Raw genomic sequence first — 17,754 nt, 5'->3', positions numbered from 1 at the left:
ATCCATATTCTGCATATATAATTAAATTCAAGCAATCAAAAGCCTCACTCATAATAGAAATAATAAGCTAAGAATTAAAAAGATTACTCTTTCATTCAGACCATAAAAGCTACATATAATTAAATTAAAGTAAATTGGACGACAGATTCCCTTGTAATATTTAGGCTTTTTGTTTCCTTTTTAGTACGTATCATATGTTTAAATTTACAATCACATAGTTCTTTAAATGTATATTTTTATACGTCACAAAAATGATAGAAACCTTTCTTAACTGAAAGGATAATTTTATATATGGAAGAAATTTATATACTACTAAAATATATTTTCACCTTATGCCAAATTCTCCAAATGTGAATTTTAGCTTTATAAAGTTATTTTCTTGGGATATGTTGTTTTTAAAGATGGTGTCTAAGTAGATATAAGCAAAGTTGAAGAAATGCAGAATTGACCGCAACACACAATAGTCACAAAAATTCAAAGCTTCTTGGGCCTCACTAAATACTGCCGTTATTTCATCAAAAACTTCTTTAGGATAGCTTCTCTATTCACAAGACTAACTAAGAAGAATGTGAAATTTAAATGGGATAACAAGTATGAAGAGAGTTTTCAAACGTCAAAGGAGTATTTGACTTTTGCACTAGTTTAAAGTCTACTATCACAGGCACTAGGGCATATCTAGTTTATTGTGATGCTTCTCGCATGGATCTAGGCTGTGTCTTAATGCAATGTGGGCAAGTTACTGCTTTTGCCTTGAGGAAACTCAAGAAGCATGAACAACTTAGAAATGGTAGTAGTTGTGTTTGTATTAAAATTTTGGCACCATTACCTATATAGTGAGATTTGTGAGATTTTTATTGATCAAAAGAGCTTTAAATATATTTTTGAGCAAACAGGATCTTAACCTTAGACAGAAAAGATGAATGGAGTTATTTAAGGATTATGATTGTATAATTCTTTACCATCCTCGCAAGGCAAATGTCGTTGCTGACTCTTTAAGTAGGAAATTTGGCACATATAACTTTTGACAAGAAAATGTTTTTTATATGAAGTTATTTGATAACACTTGTTATTTCTTATTAATTTAGCACTGAAAACTTATTGATGTTAATCCTATTGCTCTAAAAATTTGGTATCTTGATTCTCTTAATGGAGAACTAAGTAACGAGCTAGGTATCTTTTTAATAAGTAGGTTGAATTTTTTTTCACTTGTTATTTTAGTTTCCACACACATGCATAAAATTTCTTACATTTATTTTTTACTTCCTTTTTACAGCTATGGTGACATATTGCATTGCGGTCAACAAGACCTTGTCTACTAGCTTGAGAGCATTGGATTCTTGCAAGAGATGGGTCATAGTTAATGTAATAACCCTAAAAATATAGTTATATTAACATTAATAATAACATTTTTAATGTATTTATTTTAAAAATTTTGGAGTAGATGTAACAAGATGAAATTGTGGTCTAATAATATGTGTGGCAGCAAATCATTTATCAGGTCCCAAGTTAGAATCCTCTTGATGCAAAGTGAGGGATTTTATTTTGCTCTTAATCCTTGTAAAATTACCATAATGACCCTCTTTTCAAATGATAACAAAAAACTATCAGATTTTTCTGGGACCTCTATTTTTCCTCCCCATTGTCGATTGATTTCAGTGACCAAGAGAAGGAGAGAGCTTTATCCTCTCATCCCCTTCTCCACCGTTCATTCTCACTACCATCGTTGATAATCATGAGTGTGCCGGCATTCTCTTCTCCCTTCGCCTCTTCCTCCACTATTCTTCCTCTGCTCATGCGTCGGTCTCTTCTTCCTCTTCCCCTGAGTCACTGTCAATCTGCTCTTCTCCCCGGTCCTCCTACGTCACCGCTGTTCGATTTTGGCCGTGGGAAGCCTCGACCCTCTTTATCTTCTTCGTGCTGCTGTGTTCTATTGGCGAGTTGAATCTTACCTCTTTTCCTTTCCTCATCGGATTTGTGTGCGCGTGAATGATAGGTGGCTGAAATTGTGAGTTTCTTTCTTTGTTTAATTGTTGTGCGTGAATGCGCAGAGGTGGGGATCCAAAACCAGTTGAGGTGTATGTTTTAAGAGCATTTCTTTGATGGGTAAGTTCACTTGATTACTCCAGTTACTGTAAGAGGAGGATAATGGATTTAGATTGGAATTTTATTTGAGCTGAAATTGATTCTTGGTAATAATTTTTGTACATATTATTAAACATAATTAAACAATTAATTATACATAGTTTATTAATTATATATTAAAAAAATAATAATAAATATTTAATTTTATTTTAAAATGGAACCAAGAGAGGTGAAGTTTCCAAATCCTCCAAACGCCACCAATATGGAATTATTTAAGATATAATACAATATCAAATATTTAAACATAACTTAGTGATTACACATAATTTAATAATTATATATTACAAAATTAGTGATCATAATTTAATTATATTTAAACTAGGACGCCACCTATTTCAAATTATTTAATAAGATTACAATAACATATATTATATATAATTTAATAATTATACATAATTTTTTCAATATATATTATGAAATTAATAATATTTATTTAAAAATATTTTATACATATTATTAAACATAATTCAACAATTATTTATTCATAATTTATTAATTATACATTATTTAAATCAGAGCTGAGAGATGTAACATTTTCAAGTTTTACAAACGCCACCTATCTGAGATTATTTAATATCAAATACAAAATCGAATATCAAGCTTAATTTAATAACTATATATAATAAATTTATTAATAAGTATTAAGTTATATTAAAAACAGATCTAGGAGAGGTGGCATTTCATGGTCCTCAAACGTACCCTCTCTCAAATTATTTAATATAAAATAGTATATGAAATATCAAACATAATTTAATAATTATATATTACAAAATAAATAATAATTATTTAATTATATTTTAATAAAAATTATTAAATTTTATTTAAAACAGATATGAAAGAGGTGGCATTTCTTGGTCTCCAAAACGCCACATATCACAACACAAAATACAATCTCTGAATTATTTATTAAATAAAAATATGTATTTATTATTAATACTTATTATGTAATTATCATTAAATAGATATAATCTAATAAAAAATACTTAATTAAAAACAAATTAGAGAGGTGGCATTTTATTAATGAAATGCCACTTATTTGTTAAATAACAGGAAGCTAGGGCATTTCATTTAAAAAATGCCACCTCTTTATATTTACTAGAATTTGAAACAAGAAAAATAATTTATAAGCGGTGATATTGAATATTAGAAATGTCACCTCTCTATTTTTGCTTTGAGATTAGTGGTATTTTATTTTTTTATTGCTACAAAATACATACTACCAAATCCCAATTCTACAGTACTAGAAGGATATGAATTATATATATATATATATATAAATCTTAATGTTAATGCTAAGAATTATTGGGCAAGTGATTGGAGGTTAAGAAACTCTATTGAATAGTTTGGGAATGACGCACATAAGGTGTTTGACAGAAGGTCTAAGAGGAAATTATAATCTAATGGACTAAGTACCTATAGCTAAAATAATATATAGAAATCTTAGGATATAAATGAAAGTGAAGTAAGGAACTTTGGGTTACTAAAATTGCTTTTGATTATATAAATGTTGAAAGCGAAATTGTTTGATTTGAACAAAGGCTATTAAAATTTCTTTTTAAATTTTATAGGATTTGGATGAAGAGAAATTTGAAAGGAATTTTAGGAAATAAACTCAAGGAATTTTGGAAAAGATACTTGATTGATAATTCAAGGGTCATGTTTGTTTGTTCTTATGGTAATTTTTGGGACATATATAAGTGGTAGATGAAAGGTTGAAAAAGATGAGGTCAAGGTAAGTGGAAGGAGTCATAGTAAAAGTTGTGTCTATTTCCTATAAGAATATTTGGAAATTTTGGGTATTGTTTATGTAATGACCTAAAGTTTCAAAAAAATAAAATAAAATAAAATAAAGTAATAAATAATTAAATTAATTAAATTTAAATTATGGTGAGGTATTTAAATGTATTTTTATTAATTTTGGGACAAACATAACAAGAAAGATGAGGTGGTTTAGTGAAACTTAAGCTAGTAGCTTATCTAAAGGTCTAAGTTTGATTTTTTGCTTAAGTTAAAGGTTAATTTTATTTTGTTTTAATTATGAGGAAACTACCAAAGTGCCCCTATCCTTTTGTAACTCAAATTGAAAAAAAAAATCCAATGGGCTTTCTGGTAATTTCTCCTAACCAATTTTTAATTAGTTAATTAATTTTGTTCTTCTCTTTTATTCGGTGACTTCCCCGAGCAGAGCGAGAAAGAGAGAGAGAGAGAGAGAGATTGAGTCTTGCTTCACCGCCTTTCTGCTCCTCGTTGTCGCCCTTCATTCTTCTCCCATCGCCGCCGACTTGTCTATTACCCCGTCCTCTATCGTTCATTTGTTTCTACAGCGTTGAGTGGTCGAGTCTTTTACCCTGTTTCTTTTTGTCTTCATGGTTGATGATGATATATGTGTGTAAGTGTTTAGCCTTCGTCTCTTCTTCCTCCTCTCCGTTCATCTATTGCTGGAAATTGTGGGAGTCATCATCCGTCCGCCGCTGTTATTGTTCCGTAAGCTGATGCTGTTTTCATTGCTATAAGTGATTCAATTTGTTGGTTCTTCCTCCTTCCCCTGCTCCACGACCGGTCTGCTCTGCTTTTCTTAATCTCACGTTGTTCCTGTTGAAGAGTAGGTTCATAAATTTTAGCTCCCTTCCTTTGTTTCTACATTAGGGTTCTTGGCAATAGAGTACCTAAAATGCAATTGAAAGGTGTTTAAAAGGAAAAAATTATTATTCTGTGAGCTTTTCAGGTAAGTAAATAACATCTTAATAGTTTATTATTAAATTTATTTTATTGAAAATATTGCTGATCATATTTATATGCCATATTCCTCTATTTATATAAACTTTTTTATTCTTTAAAAAAATATATAAAAATAAATGATAAAATATTTTTAATTTAATCTTACTTAATGGTTTATGATTTTAATTTTATTATCAATGGTTGAATTTGGAAATTTTTTTATATAAACAAATTTTATAGAAATATTTAGGATTATTTTCTTCAAAGGAATATTTGAAAGTAATTGTCATGTTGATCAATGTGAGTAAGAGAAATTCTGTTTATGTTATATCTACGCATGTTTGATTTAAAATATGAGATTGAATCAGAATACTGATTGCTAACAGTAGTTTCATTAGCCCTTAGCGCGTCATGGTACATATAGCTAGCATGGTGCTTAAGAGGTGCTAGCCCCGTGCAATAGCCAATGCACGTGGAATGAAGGGATGATTATTTGTGATCATAGTACTTATGTTTGATTTCGCAGGCCTTGTGCTTGCGCTTGATTTTATGAGCTTTATGTTTGCGCTTGTTTTCATGGCTTCAAGCCATGCTTGGTTATTTATCCTCGTGGATTGTGCATTCTCGTTTGTTGGTTAGTTACTTTTATGGACTTTGTTTCTATGTTTGTTAATCGTTCTGATAAAAGTCCTATTAAAGAATGAGCTTTAAAATTTTTTTTCCTTAAAATTTCATTGTTTTTAAAGAAAACAATCCTTTTTGCTTTGCATGGATTTTTTATAATTAGCTCTGTAATTCTCCAGTGTTTAAAGCATAAGTTTAATTTTAAAAGTGCAACCTAAAATGCTAATATTTTTTCTTCTAAAATTTATAAATTCATGGTTTATACAATTACATGAATACTGATACATGAGAGACGCGTTTATATTGCTTAAATTGACTATTCTATGAAGTTTATAATTGACTCATTAATGTTCTTTCCATTAATTCCTGCAGCTGTCAATTAGGACATTATTCACTAATATGTTGCTGTTGGTCTCAAATCTATTAGCTAACATTGTACCTCCTGCTAACCTTTGAGGGGTCTATAGCTATGTTGGAAAGAGATTTATTTGAAAATTATTATTATCTTTTTATATGTAATTATAAAGTTTATATATTTTATTTTGAAAATATAATTAGGTGTTCCACATAGACAATAGTTAGGATCTTCATTTTGATTATTATTATTTGTCTATCAATTGGTAGGAGTAGAGCTCCTTATAGCTGTGGTGCTGAATTTTTTGTTGAAACAGTTTTTGGGAGGTCTTATTTGTTGAGAAGGTTCTGTCGAAATTCCTATAAAAGTATTAAAACATTTGTTTATTTAATATATACTGGAAAGATCTAATATCATTTTAAATACATTCATGATTTAAAATTAGAAAATTCTCAAGTTAAGGTTTAAGGGATACAAGTTTCTATGAATATTCTCTACTGACAACACTCGAATTTTTTGGGATGTGACATGTTTATATTAGTATTCTAAAGATTTATTGATTAAACGTAACATGTAATTTTATCATGAATTGTGACAGATTGGAGATTTTCTTTTCTATTTCTCTAAATTATCTTAGATTGAAGATTTTAAATTTACAAAATGTATAAAGAACTAACAATGTTATTGCCAGGGCATTAGTGAATTTAGAAGGAGACAATATTACAAAAGCAATTGATTAGGAATAATTTATATATTTGAAAATATTTTAGGTAATTGAGAAGCGTCCAAATAGCTAGTTAACAAATTCATCTTTGTTAAAAATAGTTGTTATATATATATATATATTTTTTTATATTTATGATGTTACAATTTTAATTTGGAAAAATTTCAAGCGGGGACCCTTGACCCAGATAATGAAAAAAAGGATACCATAATTTCTAAAATTTCTTTGAAGAACCCGTACGGAATTTCTTTTAAATTTGTGATAGAAATAACAAAATTTCCGTCATTTAAATAAACAACATAAATGATTTGTTTGTTTACATATTGTATGTTATTCATTTATTTACTGAATGTTATTCATTTTTCTAGTTTACTTGTTTATAAGCTTTCTTTTACTTGATTTCATTCCAAGGGCTATAAACATGTAAAGTATGGAAACGAACAACATTTCATAAATAAATGAATAACATATAGCATGGAAATGAACAAGTTATTTATATTATTAATTTAAATGAGGAAAATTTTGTCATTTCCATCACAAATTTAGCAAAAATTTCTTATGGGTCCTTCAATGAAAATTTAAAAATTCTGAGGTCTTCTTTTTCATTATCTTGGGTTAAGGGTCCCCACATGAAATTTTTCCTTTTAATTTTATTGTTGGCCAGTAAATATGAAAATGTTTTTTTTTTAACTATATTAGATTTACACATCTGAGCTGCTTGAAATATTAGTTAATTATGTGTGTGTATATATAGTTATGATGTTATTTTTTAATTCCAATATATCAATTATTATAATTGAAAATATTTTCATTATACTACTCTATTTTAGAAAAGAGATAAATAATCTTTGATTGAGAACCCTTATATCTTGAGTGTATTAATAATGATTGATTTTATTTGAGGATGGATTTATCATCTTAGTTCATGTATGGGAAAAATATTGATAAATTATTTATGCAAGCACATGTTGAAAAGAAATGATATTTTGATTTGATATGAACCCATGTATGTTTGGTTAATTTAGGGACTGAATCAAAACATTAGTTGCTAATGACAATTCTGTTAACTCTTAGCATGTCATGATTAAATCCTAACTAACTTAGCATTCATTATATTCACGCTTGTTATTCATGAGTTTAATACTCATACTTGTTAGTTGTGAGCTTAGTACTCATATTTGTTACTCTTGGGCTTCATGCCTCTACTTGTTTCATGGCTTCTAGTCACACTTAATTATTTCATGGCTTTAAGTTACGTTTGTTGGTGACTTACCCTCATAAATTGTGTATCCATGCTTATTGGTGATTTACTCTTATGGACTATATTTCTACGCTTGTTAATCGTTTTAATCAAGTACTATTAAAAAGTGAATTTTGAAGCTCACTTTTTCTTAAATTTGATCTTGTAAACCAAACTTTTATTTTTACCATATATGGACTTACTTTGACATATACAATTCCCAAAGTTTTTAAACTTATGTTGAAGTTTAAAGTAGAACTTGAATTTTGCATAAATTTTATTTGAATTCCTACAATCATGATTTATACATGTACATAACTGTTGATATGTATGATGTATGTGCTTATATTATTTTCAATTGATTATTTTAAGTTTATAATTGACCCATTGATGTACTTTTCAATATTTCCTTCAATTGTAATATATTCACTAAAAAATTATCTTTGGTCTTAGATAATGCAACTGCCCTTATACCTTCAACAAATCAATTAAGGAGTTTTACTACTAAATTAAAGTTGCATTGTCATTTTGGTCAATTTCTATCTCAATGTAAACCTTGAATTTATACACTCTATATTATAAATCATGTCCTAGGTATTTCACATAAGCTATAGTTAGGATCATTTATTGACTGCTTGTATTGTTAGTCTGCTGGTAGGAAATGAGCTCCCTGTTGTTATTTTGTTGTGAAATTGTTGTTGTAGATTTTTTTGGAAAAGTCCTAATTTTAGGGGAGCTTATGTTGAAATTTTTATGGAAATGTTAACAGCTTATATTAAACAATCTTATTCTATATGATGGATGTATTTACAGTTATAATTAGACATTTCTTGAATTAAGGCTTAAAAAATATGTGTTTTGATGCATATCCTGTGCTAGTCACACCTTGCTTTTTGGGGTGTGACAGTTAAGGTATTAATCTAATTAGCGAAGTTTTCAATCAAGAAATTGTGGCCTGTTATGCCATTTCATTGATATGTGATTTTTTTTTACAATGCATGTCCACTCTAACTAGATCAAAACAATAATTATAATTATTACCTAATGAGATTCATGAAAGACATCATCACCCATGCCCCAACCACATTTTCTAATATTAAATTTAATTACACTTAAATTATAATATAAAATTTAACCAACTTTAGTTAGCTAGCTAGTTATTAACTTCAATTTGTTATGACTAATTGCATACAGCAGTTTGAGAATGTCTACAGTGTTCAGTATGTAGCTGTACATATAGAAAAAGTCCTTGAAGAGGTAGTTCAAGTCATATTATACATATGGATAGTGGTAGTGGTTAGGCCTAATAATTAGTTCAGGTATATACATCCATTTTTTTGGCCAATTTTTATTTTTTAAGCCACTTAATTTTAGAAATTTAGTTTGCAAATTAGTTAAGATTATAAATTTTTTATAGTTTTGGATTTAGGGTATAGGAATGATACAAGAATTTTAATGTGTTTGGATAGTAATTTTAATATAAATAGTGATTGATTTGTTTTAATTGCTAGTTGGCTAATACATAGTTAATTTTTTTGTAAATTTGCAAGGGCTAGTTGCTTGAAAAGCAGCCCTCACTTTCAAAAGAAAAATACCATAAATACTTAATGATTATTTTAAAATAACCATCAAGTTAATAAATACTCAAGTACTTTTAGTAAATTTTTCTAGGCATGGTCAAATTTTCTATTATCAATACTAGATGATTATTGTAAACTGTCAAGTATTATTTTCTATTATCAATACTAGATAATTATTGTAAACTGTCAAGTATCTAATAATACTTGACAGTTATTACCAAATAACTATCAAGTAAAATTTTCAATACTTGATAATTTTTAATTATTAAATAAGAAATTTTTTTATTTAACGGTTAAAAATCATTAAATATTGACAAAAATAATTGATAAATAATAAAGTTTTCTGTGATATTGTCTTTTTGAAAAAAAATCATTCTTTAAAATTTTAATTACTATATATTATCAATGTTCTTATATAGAATTGTTAATAAGAATATATATGAGAAGATGTAAATATTTTTAAAAATTTTAAATTTTAACTAATCTATTCATAAATTATAAAATAATTAATTATCACTTATATTATAATAGAAGAAAATACTAGCGCTCACGGATGCTGATATACATATACATGCATATGCATGCGACGCGATTCTCAATGTTAATTAATACCGCCCCCCCCCCCCCCCCCCGCGTGTCGTCTAATAAAATGCTTCTACTTGTTCTAGCGTAGTGTCCATAACCCATGCGAAACGTGGATATATGAAGTCATCATCATCAATTCTTGTTGTATTCCACGTGAGTTTGGTATCCAGGGCGAAATTTTGGTCAGTTCATAATTTATTAAGGACCATGGGCTTCAGTCTCCGTTCTTCTTGTATTTTTTTTGTTAAAATACAAAATCACAGTTAGAACTGACAAAAAAGACCAGCTCAGCCTTGTAGGATCAGTCTTTGATGGACTCGGGTCTAAAAGAATCAATCCTTTTTAAGTTCAAGTTTTCTTTAAGACCTTGATATTCGAAGCCCGGCCCTTGACATAGCGGGCTCAGGGCCGGCCCTGCGACTATTAGGCCCTTTTAACTATTTTTATTTTTTTTTTAATTTTTTTAATCAAATAAAAATCACTTCATTCTAATTTAATATCCAATCAAGAAAGGTGCAAAAAAAACTAACTAAATAACATTTAAATGAATTAAAAACACAAATAAAATAATAGCAATGTAATAAGTAATGGATCGGCTAAGCCGGCAAACACTCAATCAAAATTAGAAGAGTAAATGTTGAACTGAATGAATCATTAATTATCATGGATCTGGATGAATTAGGGGATTTAAGGTTGTATTTTTTTTAGAAAATAGCAGCTAAGGATTTCTGTATGAAATTTATATCAATTAAGAATCAATTATTGTCAAAACCTGAATGAAAAACAAGCTACAATGAACTATTATTAATTTAAAATGAGTTGTTATTAAAACCTAAATGAATACTTATTGATAAAGGCTAACCCGAATCCACAAGTATCCACTCTGATTTTGACAACAAGTGATCCTTGATTGATATAATTTTTGATCAGTGATTCTTCATTGCTATTTTTTCTTTTTTTTTTGCCTTCCATCCTCAGTAAATATGAGCTGATATGTGATGTGGAGTAAGATTTAGTTTAATTTTTTTTTTAAATCTAAAAAGAGTGAAAATTATGAGAATTAATAAAAAAAATATGCATATGCAAGCTTAAACGGGCTAGCCCTCGGCCCTGCAAGGCCGGCCCGTTTAAGCTCTAGATTAAATGGGCTTAAATGGGCCAGCCCGTTTAAGCTTGATTTATCATTTTGGAGTTCTATTTACAAGCCCGACCCTACTGTTATACAGGCTTAAACGAGTTAGCCCGACGAGCTTGACCTGTTTTCCTAGCTCTAATCACAGAAAAAACTGTACAAGAAAACCAATGTCAGGTCACATATGAAATTATAGTTATTTTTATTTTATAAAAATAATTTCTTATTGTATTATCTTAAAATTTTATGATATCCTGCTTCTTTAAAACATTTTATCATCTGTCATATCATATTATTTTTAAAAAAATACTCAAAATAGTTTTTTAAAATAATAAAAAATCTAGCAAAAATAAATAATTTTTTCATAAAACAAGGTAAAACAAACGCGTAAGTGATCCAAGGGATATAACACAGTAGGCGAGCAGTCGGGGAGGCGAACTTGAAAAAGAGAAGCTTGTAATATGCAGAAGTCTTAAAGATATAATAACATTTAAAAACAACTAACTAATAATAACTTTTTTTTATTATTATAATCAAACATAAGATAATATTTTATTTTTATAAAATTTATATAAAATCAAATATATTTTTTTATGAAATCTTTAAATTATTTAAAAATTACTTAACTGTTATGATCTCATACAAACGGCCCTTTATCTCCCAAGATGCAAGACGCGTGGCTTAGGTCCTGTAGATCTGGTAGATCAGGTTGACAAGGTCCACTGGCAAGCGCGGAGTTAAGAATTTTTATTAAGAAAGTCAAGAAATAAAGTATATAGGATAATTAAAAAAAAATTAAATATATATATATATATATATCTAGATCATCATTATAATATAAATATTTTAACATATATATTTATATTTAATTTTACGCATGTTAAACAACATATATATTAAGTTTTGCTCATCCATTTTTTATGATATAAAAATTATTAGTTATTATATCTATGATAAATATTTTAATAATTTTCTTTTCAATATAAATTATCATTAAATTGATAAAAATTTTATCATTCTTATGAGCATTAAATGATTTAAATGCATTATTAAAATTAAAAGTTATGTTCAATGTAATAAGTTATATTATTTACTTATTAAATTTATTATTTAATTTTTTTCAATTGATAATTATAGTAAACAAATATATCAACACATTAATAATGCTCAATTGTCATAAAATATTTATGTTAATAAGATCAAATTATATTAAAGTAAAAACCATTTATGTCATAAATTTTAATAGTTTGATTATTTGAAAAAAAAGAATTTTTTTTAGGAGAACATTTTCATCAAACCTCTTAACTTTTAAATAAGTAATTTTACGATAGATATTAAGTACATAGCATTCAATATATTTTGAGATTTTTGTTGCAATGTTTAAAAAAGTTTGTTAATAATAATTCTTAAAATTTCTTTCATTAAATATAAAATGAAAGCAAAATAAAATGACATCAATACTTTAAGAGTATGTATAGTATTATCTTGTTGAAAATGAGTAGATCCTATAACAATCATATTTTTAAGCTACTGAAATAGTTGCTCTATATATATGTAAAAAATCATATATAGAATTAAAATGAAAATTTCATTTAATATTTCATAAATTCTATAATGTGCCAATTTAAGAAAATCAAAAATATAAAACCCTTACATTTTATTAAGAAAAAATTAAAAAGTTAAGAGGGTCCGTGGCCCTTGTCGGTCCCCCTCTCTCCACCCCTACAGCCACTGGATTACCAAAAAAAACAAAAACACATTTCTAAATTCCAATTGTAAAATAAATTAATTAAGGTGCTATGTTATTTATATATCCTGACGGAGAGAGAGAGGAAAAAATATAAAAGAAATACTCCTATAATACAGTATGTATATGGGAAAAAAATTTAAAAAAAATCATTCAAATCTTTTTTCTTAGGATCAGGGAGCCAAGTACGCGGGGCTGCACGTTGGGACATGGGACTTGTGTGGAAGGATATTAATCATAAATATACTCCCTTTGTTAAAAAATGTAAGATATTTTTAACTAAATCTCACTTTTTAATAAAATCATCATCTACTTTTAAATTAACTCTATCGTTTCGTATTTACCTCTATTAAATACCTCATAATAAATATAAAGTTATTATCAATAGGGGCATTTTTAGAAAAAAAGACAATGATTACATCTCAAAAGATTAAAAATACCTTACATTTTTTAATATCTAATTTTTTTAAAAATATTTTATATTTTTTAATGGAGGGAGTAAATGAAAACCTTTCAGTAGTCAATTCTAATGAAAATAAAGATAATAGAACTTTTAAAAGTAATTTACAAGTAAATTTATCAAAATTTTTATAATTTATATTTTAATAAATATAAAATAAAATACCTAAAAACTTGACCGTCTATGGTTAAAAAACAGTGATAAGAATGGAAGATAAATATATAATTTTATGATTTTTCTCTGTTCCCTATCTGCCCCTGTATATACCAAGTATTCATCGTTGAAAGCTCTATAGATCTACCAATTATTCAAGCTCTTTCTCTCATTATTCATTTCTCTCCTCAACTTCCAAGTTCGAACCGTGATGGCTCAACCACAGGAATCTCACTCTCTGTCAAAGACTCTTATCAACAGAAGAAGAGAGCTTCTCACATGCCATGCAGCTCGTGACACCTATTGCGATTTCCATGGCGCTGCAAACGGCGGTGCAGCTCGGCGTGTTCGATGTCATTCATGGAGCTGGTCCCGGCACCGAGATGTCCGCTGCCGAGATCGCGTCGGAGCTTTCTTGCAAGAACCCAGAAGCAGCTTCGGCGCTCGATCGACTCCTCCATCTTCTAGCGTCTCACTCTGTTCTCTGCTGTTCCGTTATCCCCGACGAGAATGGAGGGCCGGGATGTTTCAGGCGATTGTACGGCCTCTCTCCGGTGGCCAAATTCTTTGTGCGAAATACGGACGGTGCATCGTTGGGCCCCGTGGTTGAATTGGCTCATAATAAGGTCTTCCTGGATAGCTGGTTAGTCAGTATGTTTTGGGCACATGTGGTCTCCTGCGCTGTTTCTGTTTTGTTCATGGAACTATGCGCCTATGATTGTTTTTAGATAAAATATTACTTCCTTCGTTTCAAAATATAATATTACTCTCTTTATTTTAAATTATAAAATATTTATATATCAAAATATGAGATATTTTAAAAAAAATTAATGCTTTATTAAATAAATTTATTTTAATATTATTTTTTCTTTATCTCTATTCAATTTACTTCATATTTTTTAATATATTAAATGAAAGATATTTTTAATAAATTTTATATTTTTATTTAAAAAATATTATTTAAAATGAAAGGAGTATAAAGCAATAAAAGTAAATCTCTCGAACGATAACAAGAAAAAAGGAATAAAAAAGAATATAGGGATAATTAAACATTTCAGTCATTTAATTTTGTTTTAATTATTAATTTAGTTATTCAACTTTAATTTTTATTAAATTAGTTACAAATGTTTTCTTAAATTAAAATTTTAAAACATAAATTGACTCTCAAATTAATACTCCCTTTATCCCAAACTATAAAATACTTTTAGATAAAATCTAACAAATCAATAAATCACATTAAATACATTTAGCAACTTTATCTTTTCAAAATAAAAATTTAAATTTTAAAAAATATCTATTATTTAATATAGTGAAAGAAAAACGACAGAAATTAATTATAGAGAGAGAAAAAATAATATTAAAATTAGTACATTTAATGAAACCTTAATCTACCCAAAGTTTTTTATATTTTGGGATGAAAAAACTTCTTCAAAAGTGCCTTATAATTTGAGATGAAGGGAATATGATATATAAAGTATGTTAATAAATTGATATGTATATGTAGCTCAATGAAATTAAATTAGCTTTTAAATCAATATAATCTTTTTATATTACTCAAAAGTACACATATTTTCAATTAATATACATAGTTAGATTTTAAAATTGTTATCTTCTTTTTAAATATTAAGGATCAAATCAATAAATGAAGTAAATTTGAGAGACTAAATTAATAAAAAATTAAATTTCAGGGATCAAATCAGTAGTCAAAAAAAAAATTTCATATTATTTGTCTGCCAATGTTTTTTTCCCCCTTGATCTAAAGTGATGAACCGTACACTTATTCAAGTGAAATATTATATATGAGATTTTATTTTCTTCTTCATAAATATCAATTTATCACCACTCAAATTAAGAATTCGTATTCGTAATTTCTTCTAAAATTTATATGCTTAATCCTTTGATAGTTGACAACAGTTTCAAAATTTATGTCATTCAATATAAAAATAGCTGATCAGTAAAGATTATCCATTGAATTTTCGGACTTTTTTTGTTTTAATTTAATTATCATCTCTCTCTCTCTCTCTCTCTCTCTCTAAATGCATGCAAATTAATTGTGATATTATAGAAATCCAAGAGAATGGAAGATCATTACGCAAATTTAAAAGATGAATCGGATTATTCATGACTTGTTAAAAGAAGCACAATTTGCTATAAATTTACAATATATATCTATATATATATATATATATATCTCTTATATTAATAATGTGAACATTTTTAAGGTCCCAGCTGAAAGATGCAATATTGAACGGGGATATTTCATTCAATGGGGTGCATGGGTCACATGCTTTTGAGTATATGAGGTTGGACTCCAGATTCAACCATGTGTTTAGCAAAGCGATGATGAATCATAGCACTATAGTTATGAACAAGATTCTTGAATCCTACCAAGGTTTTGGTGACATCACTAGACTGGTTGATGTTGGTGGAGGTCTTGGGATTACTCTCAAGTCGATCACATCCAAATATCCAAATATTCAAGGAATCAATTTCGACTTGCCTCATGTCATTCAACACGCACCTCCTTATCCTGGTATGGCCTATAAAATTCATTACTTTGACACTTCAATCCAATTAATCATATTAATTAAATCATCGATTGTAATAACGTTGCAGGAGTGCAACACGTAGGAGGAAATATGTTTGAAAGCATACCGAGAGGAGATGCCATCTTCATGAAGGTGGGTTAGTATGTAATATTATCATCATATTATAAATATATATATATATATATATATTTAATCACAATGAGAGGTTAATTAGGTGTGGGTTTAATTTGTTAGGGTAAAATTTGCTTGAAATGTCGGATATATCCCTTGTTTTTTAACTAATGTTGACTTGCTATTGGTCAATACCACCTAGTGGTCGAGATAAGGCTTCTTGTTGTTGTTGATGACTTGTTATTGGCAAGCATTGACCAGTCAAAAATAATGTTACTCAAATGTTAATACTTTGATATTTATAAGTCAAATTGATATAATAGATTTACAAGTGAATATAAATGACCTATTGTATTGTATTGTTTGACTTGTAAATATAGGAAATTTAACTCATAAATCTGCTATATGTTTGATTTCTAAATATCATAGGATTAATATTGAAAAAAATTTAAGAATTATTTTTTTGACTTGGTTACTAGCGATCAATCAACCTAGTCAACTTTAGTCAAATGAGATGAGTCCAAGAACATTTGTATAATTTCTCATAGAAAATTAATTACAACCAAGTCTCAAGAATTTGGGAGTATTTTCACAAATTCATGATACTTGATTTATTTATAATCCCTCCCCTCCAAACACACACACACGTATAATAAATGACAACTAGAGGTTAAAAGATGTGGCTTTGTTGGGGTAAATTTCGTAGTGGATACTTCATGATTGGAGCGATGAATGGTGCTTGAAGCTGTTGAAGAATTGCCATGACGCCATTCCTAAAGATGGAAAGGTGATTGTGGTGGAGGCAGTTTTACCATTTGTATCAGAAATTTCTGCTGCAGCGAAAAGCATCACCCAAAGTTATGTGATGATGTTGACTTATTGCCCAGGTGGCAAGGAGAGAACTGAGCATGAGTTCATGAAATTGGCTACATCAGCTGGGTTTAGAGGCATCAGATTTGACTGCTTTGTTCGAAACTTTTGGATTATGGAGTTCTTCAAATAGATGCATACATGTGTTTCCTTCGACAACGTTATCATGATGTGGTAATTGGGACACAGTAATTTGTGCCACTTGCTTCAATGTACTCTATTTATCCTTTAGAAGTTTCGTGGGTTGAATATGTGATGAGAACTATGATGAAATAATTTTCTCCTTGCTTGAGATGTTGTCATAAATTCATTCTACCAGAGAATCTATTGACGCCCAAATCCCATTAAAATGCCCTAATGTTCTCTCTCTCTGTTTTTTTTTTCCCACACGGGGTTCTCTCAAAATCCGTTTTTATGAGATAATTCTGCGGTAAGGTTCTTGGTGTTGACGTGTATATAAAGATTCTTCACACGTCTTACAAGTAAACTCACACACACAAGCACACCTTATAACCGGCCATATTCTAAACAAAACTGTATATTAGTTCCTCAAATGTACCCCCTCCAGATATCTTTTTATATGGGGAAAAAAAATTAAGTGTTCCATACTAGTCAAAGAATAGGATTACGATTAATAAATATAGTTGAAATTTAATTTTTTCCAAATATCCATTATCAATTGTTTGGCATGGGTGGTTGGGTATTTAATAAGCTAACTTAATCAGGATGAATTCTTTTAATAAGTATATTAGAGACAATCTGTA

At 28.4% G+C, this 17,754-nt stretch overlaps 1 protein-coding gene across 1 annotated transcript; it reads left to right on the top strand.

Annotated features, from left to right (window-relative positions):
* Positions 1-1,732: 1,732 nt before the first annotated feature.
* LOC129313943 (cathecol O-methyltransferase 1-like) lies at positions 1,733-17,123 on the top strand. Its single transcript, XM_054957331.1, has 5 exons — positions 1,733-1,937; positions 13,722-14,103; positions 15,683-15,993; positions 16,077-16,141; positions 16,827-17,123. The coding sequence occupies exons 1-5, from the start codon at positions 1,733-1,735 to the stop codon at positions 17,121-17,123; spliced, it is 1,260 nt and encodes a 419-aa protein (XP_054813306.1).
* Positions 17,124-17,754: the final 631 nt, after the last annotated feature.

Source organism: Prosopis cineraria, unplaced genomic scaffold (assembly GCF_029017545.1).
Source record: "Prosopis cineraria cultivar Desert tree isolate PC_DT_omini unplaced genomic scaffold, ASM2901754v1 PC6, whole genome shotgun sequence".
Classification (NCBI taxonomy): domain Eukaryota; kingdom Viridiplantae; phylum Streptophyta; class Magnoliopsida; order Fabales; family Fabaceae; genus Prosopis; species Prosopis cineraria.
This window is presented reverse-complemented; position numbering and strand designations above follow the sequence as displayed.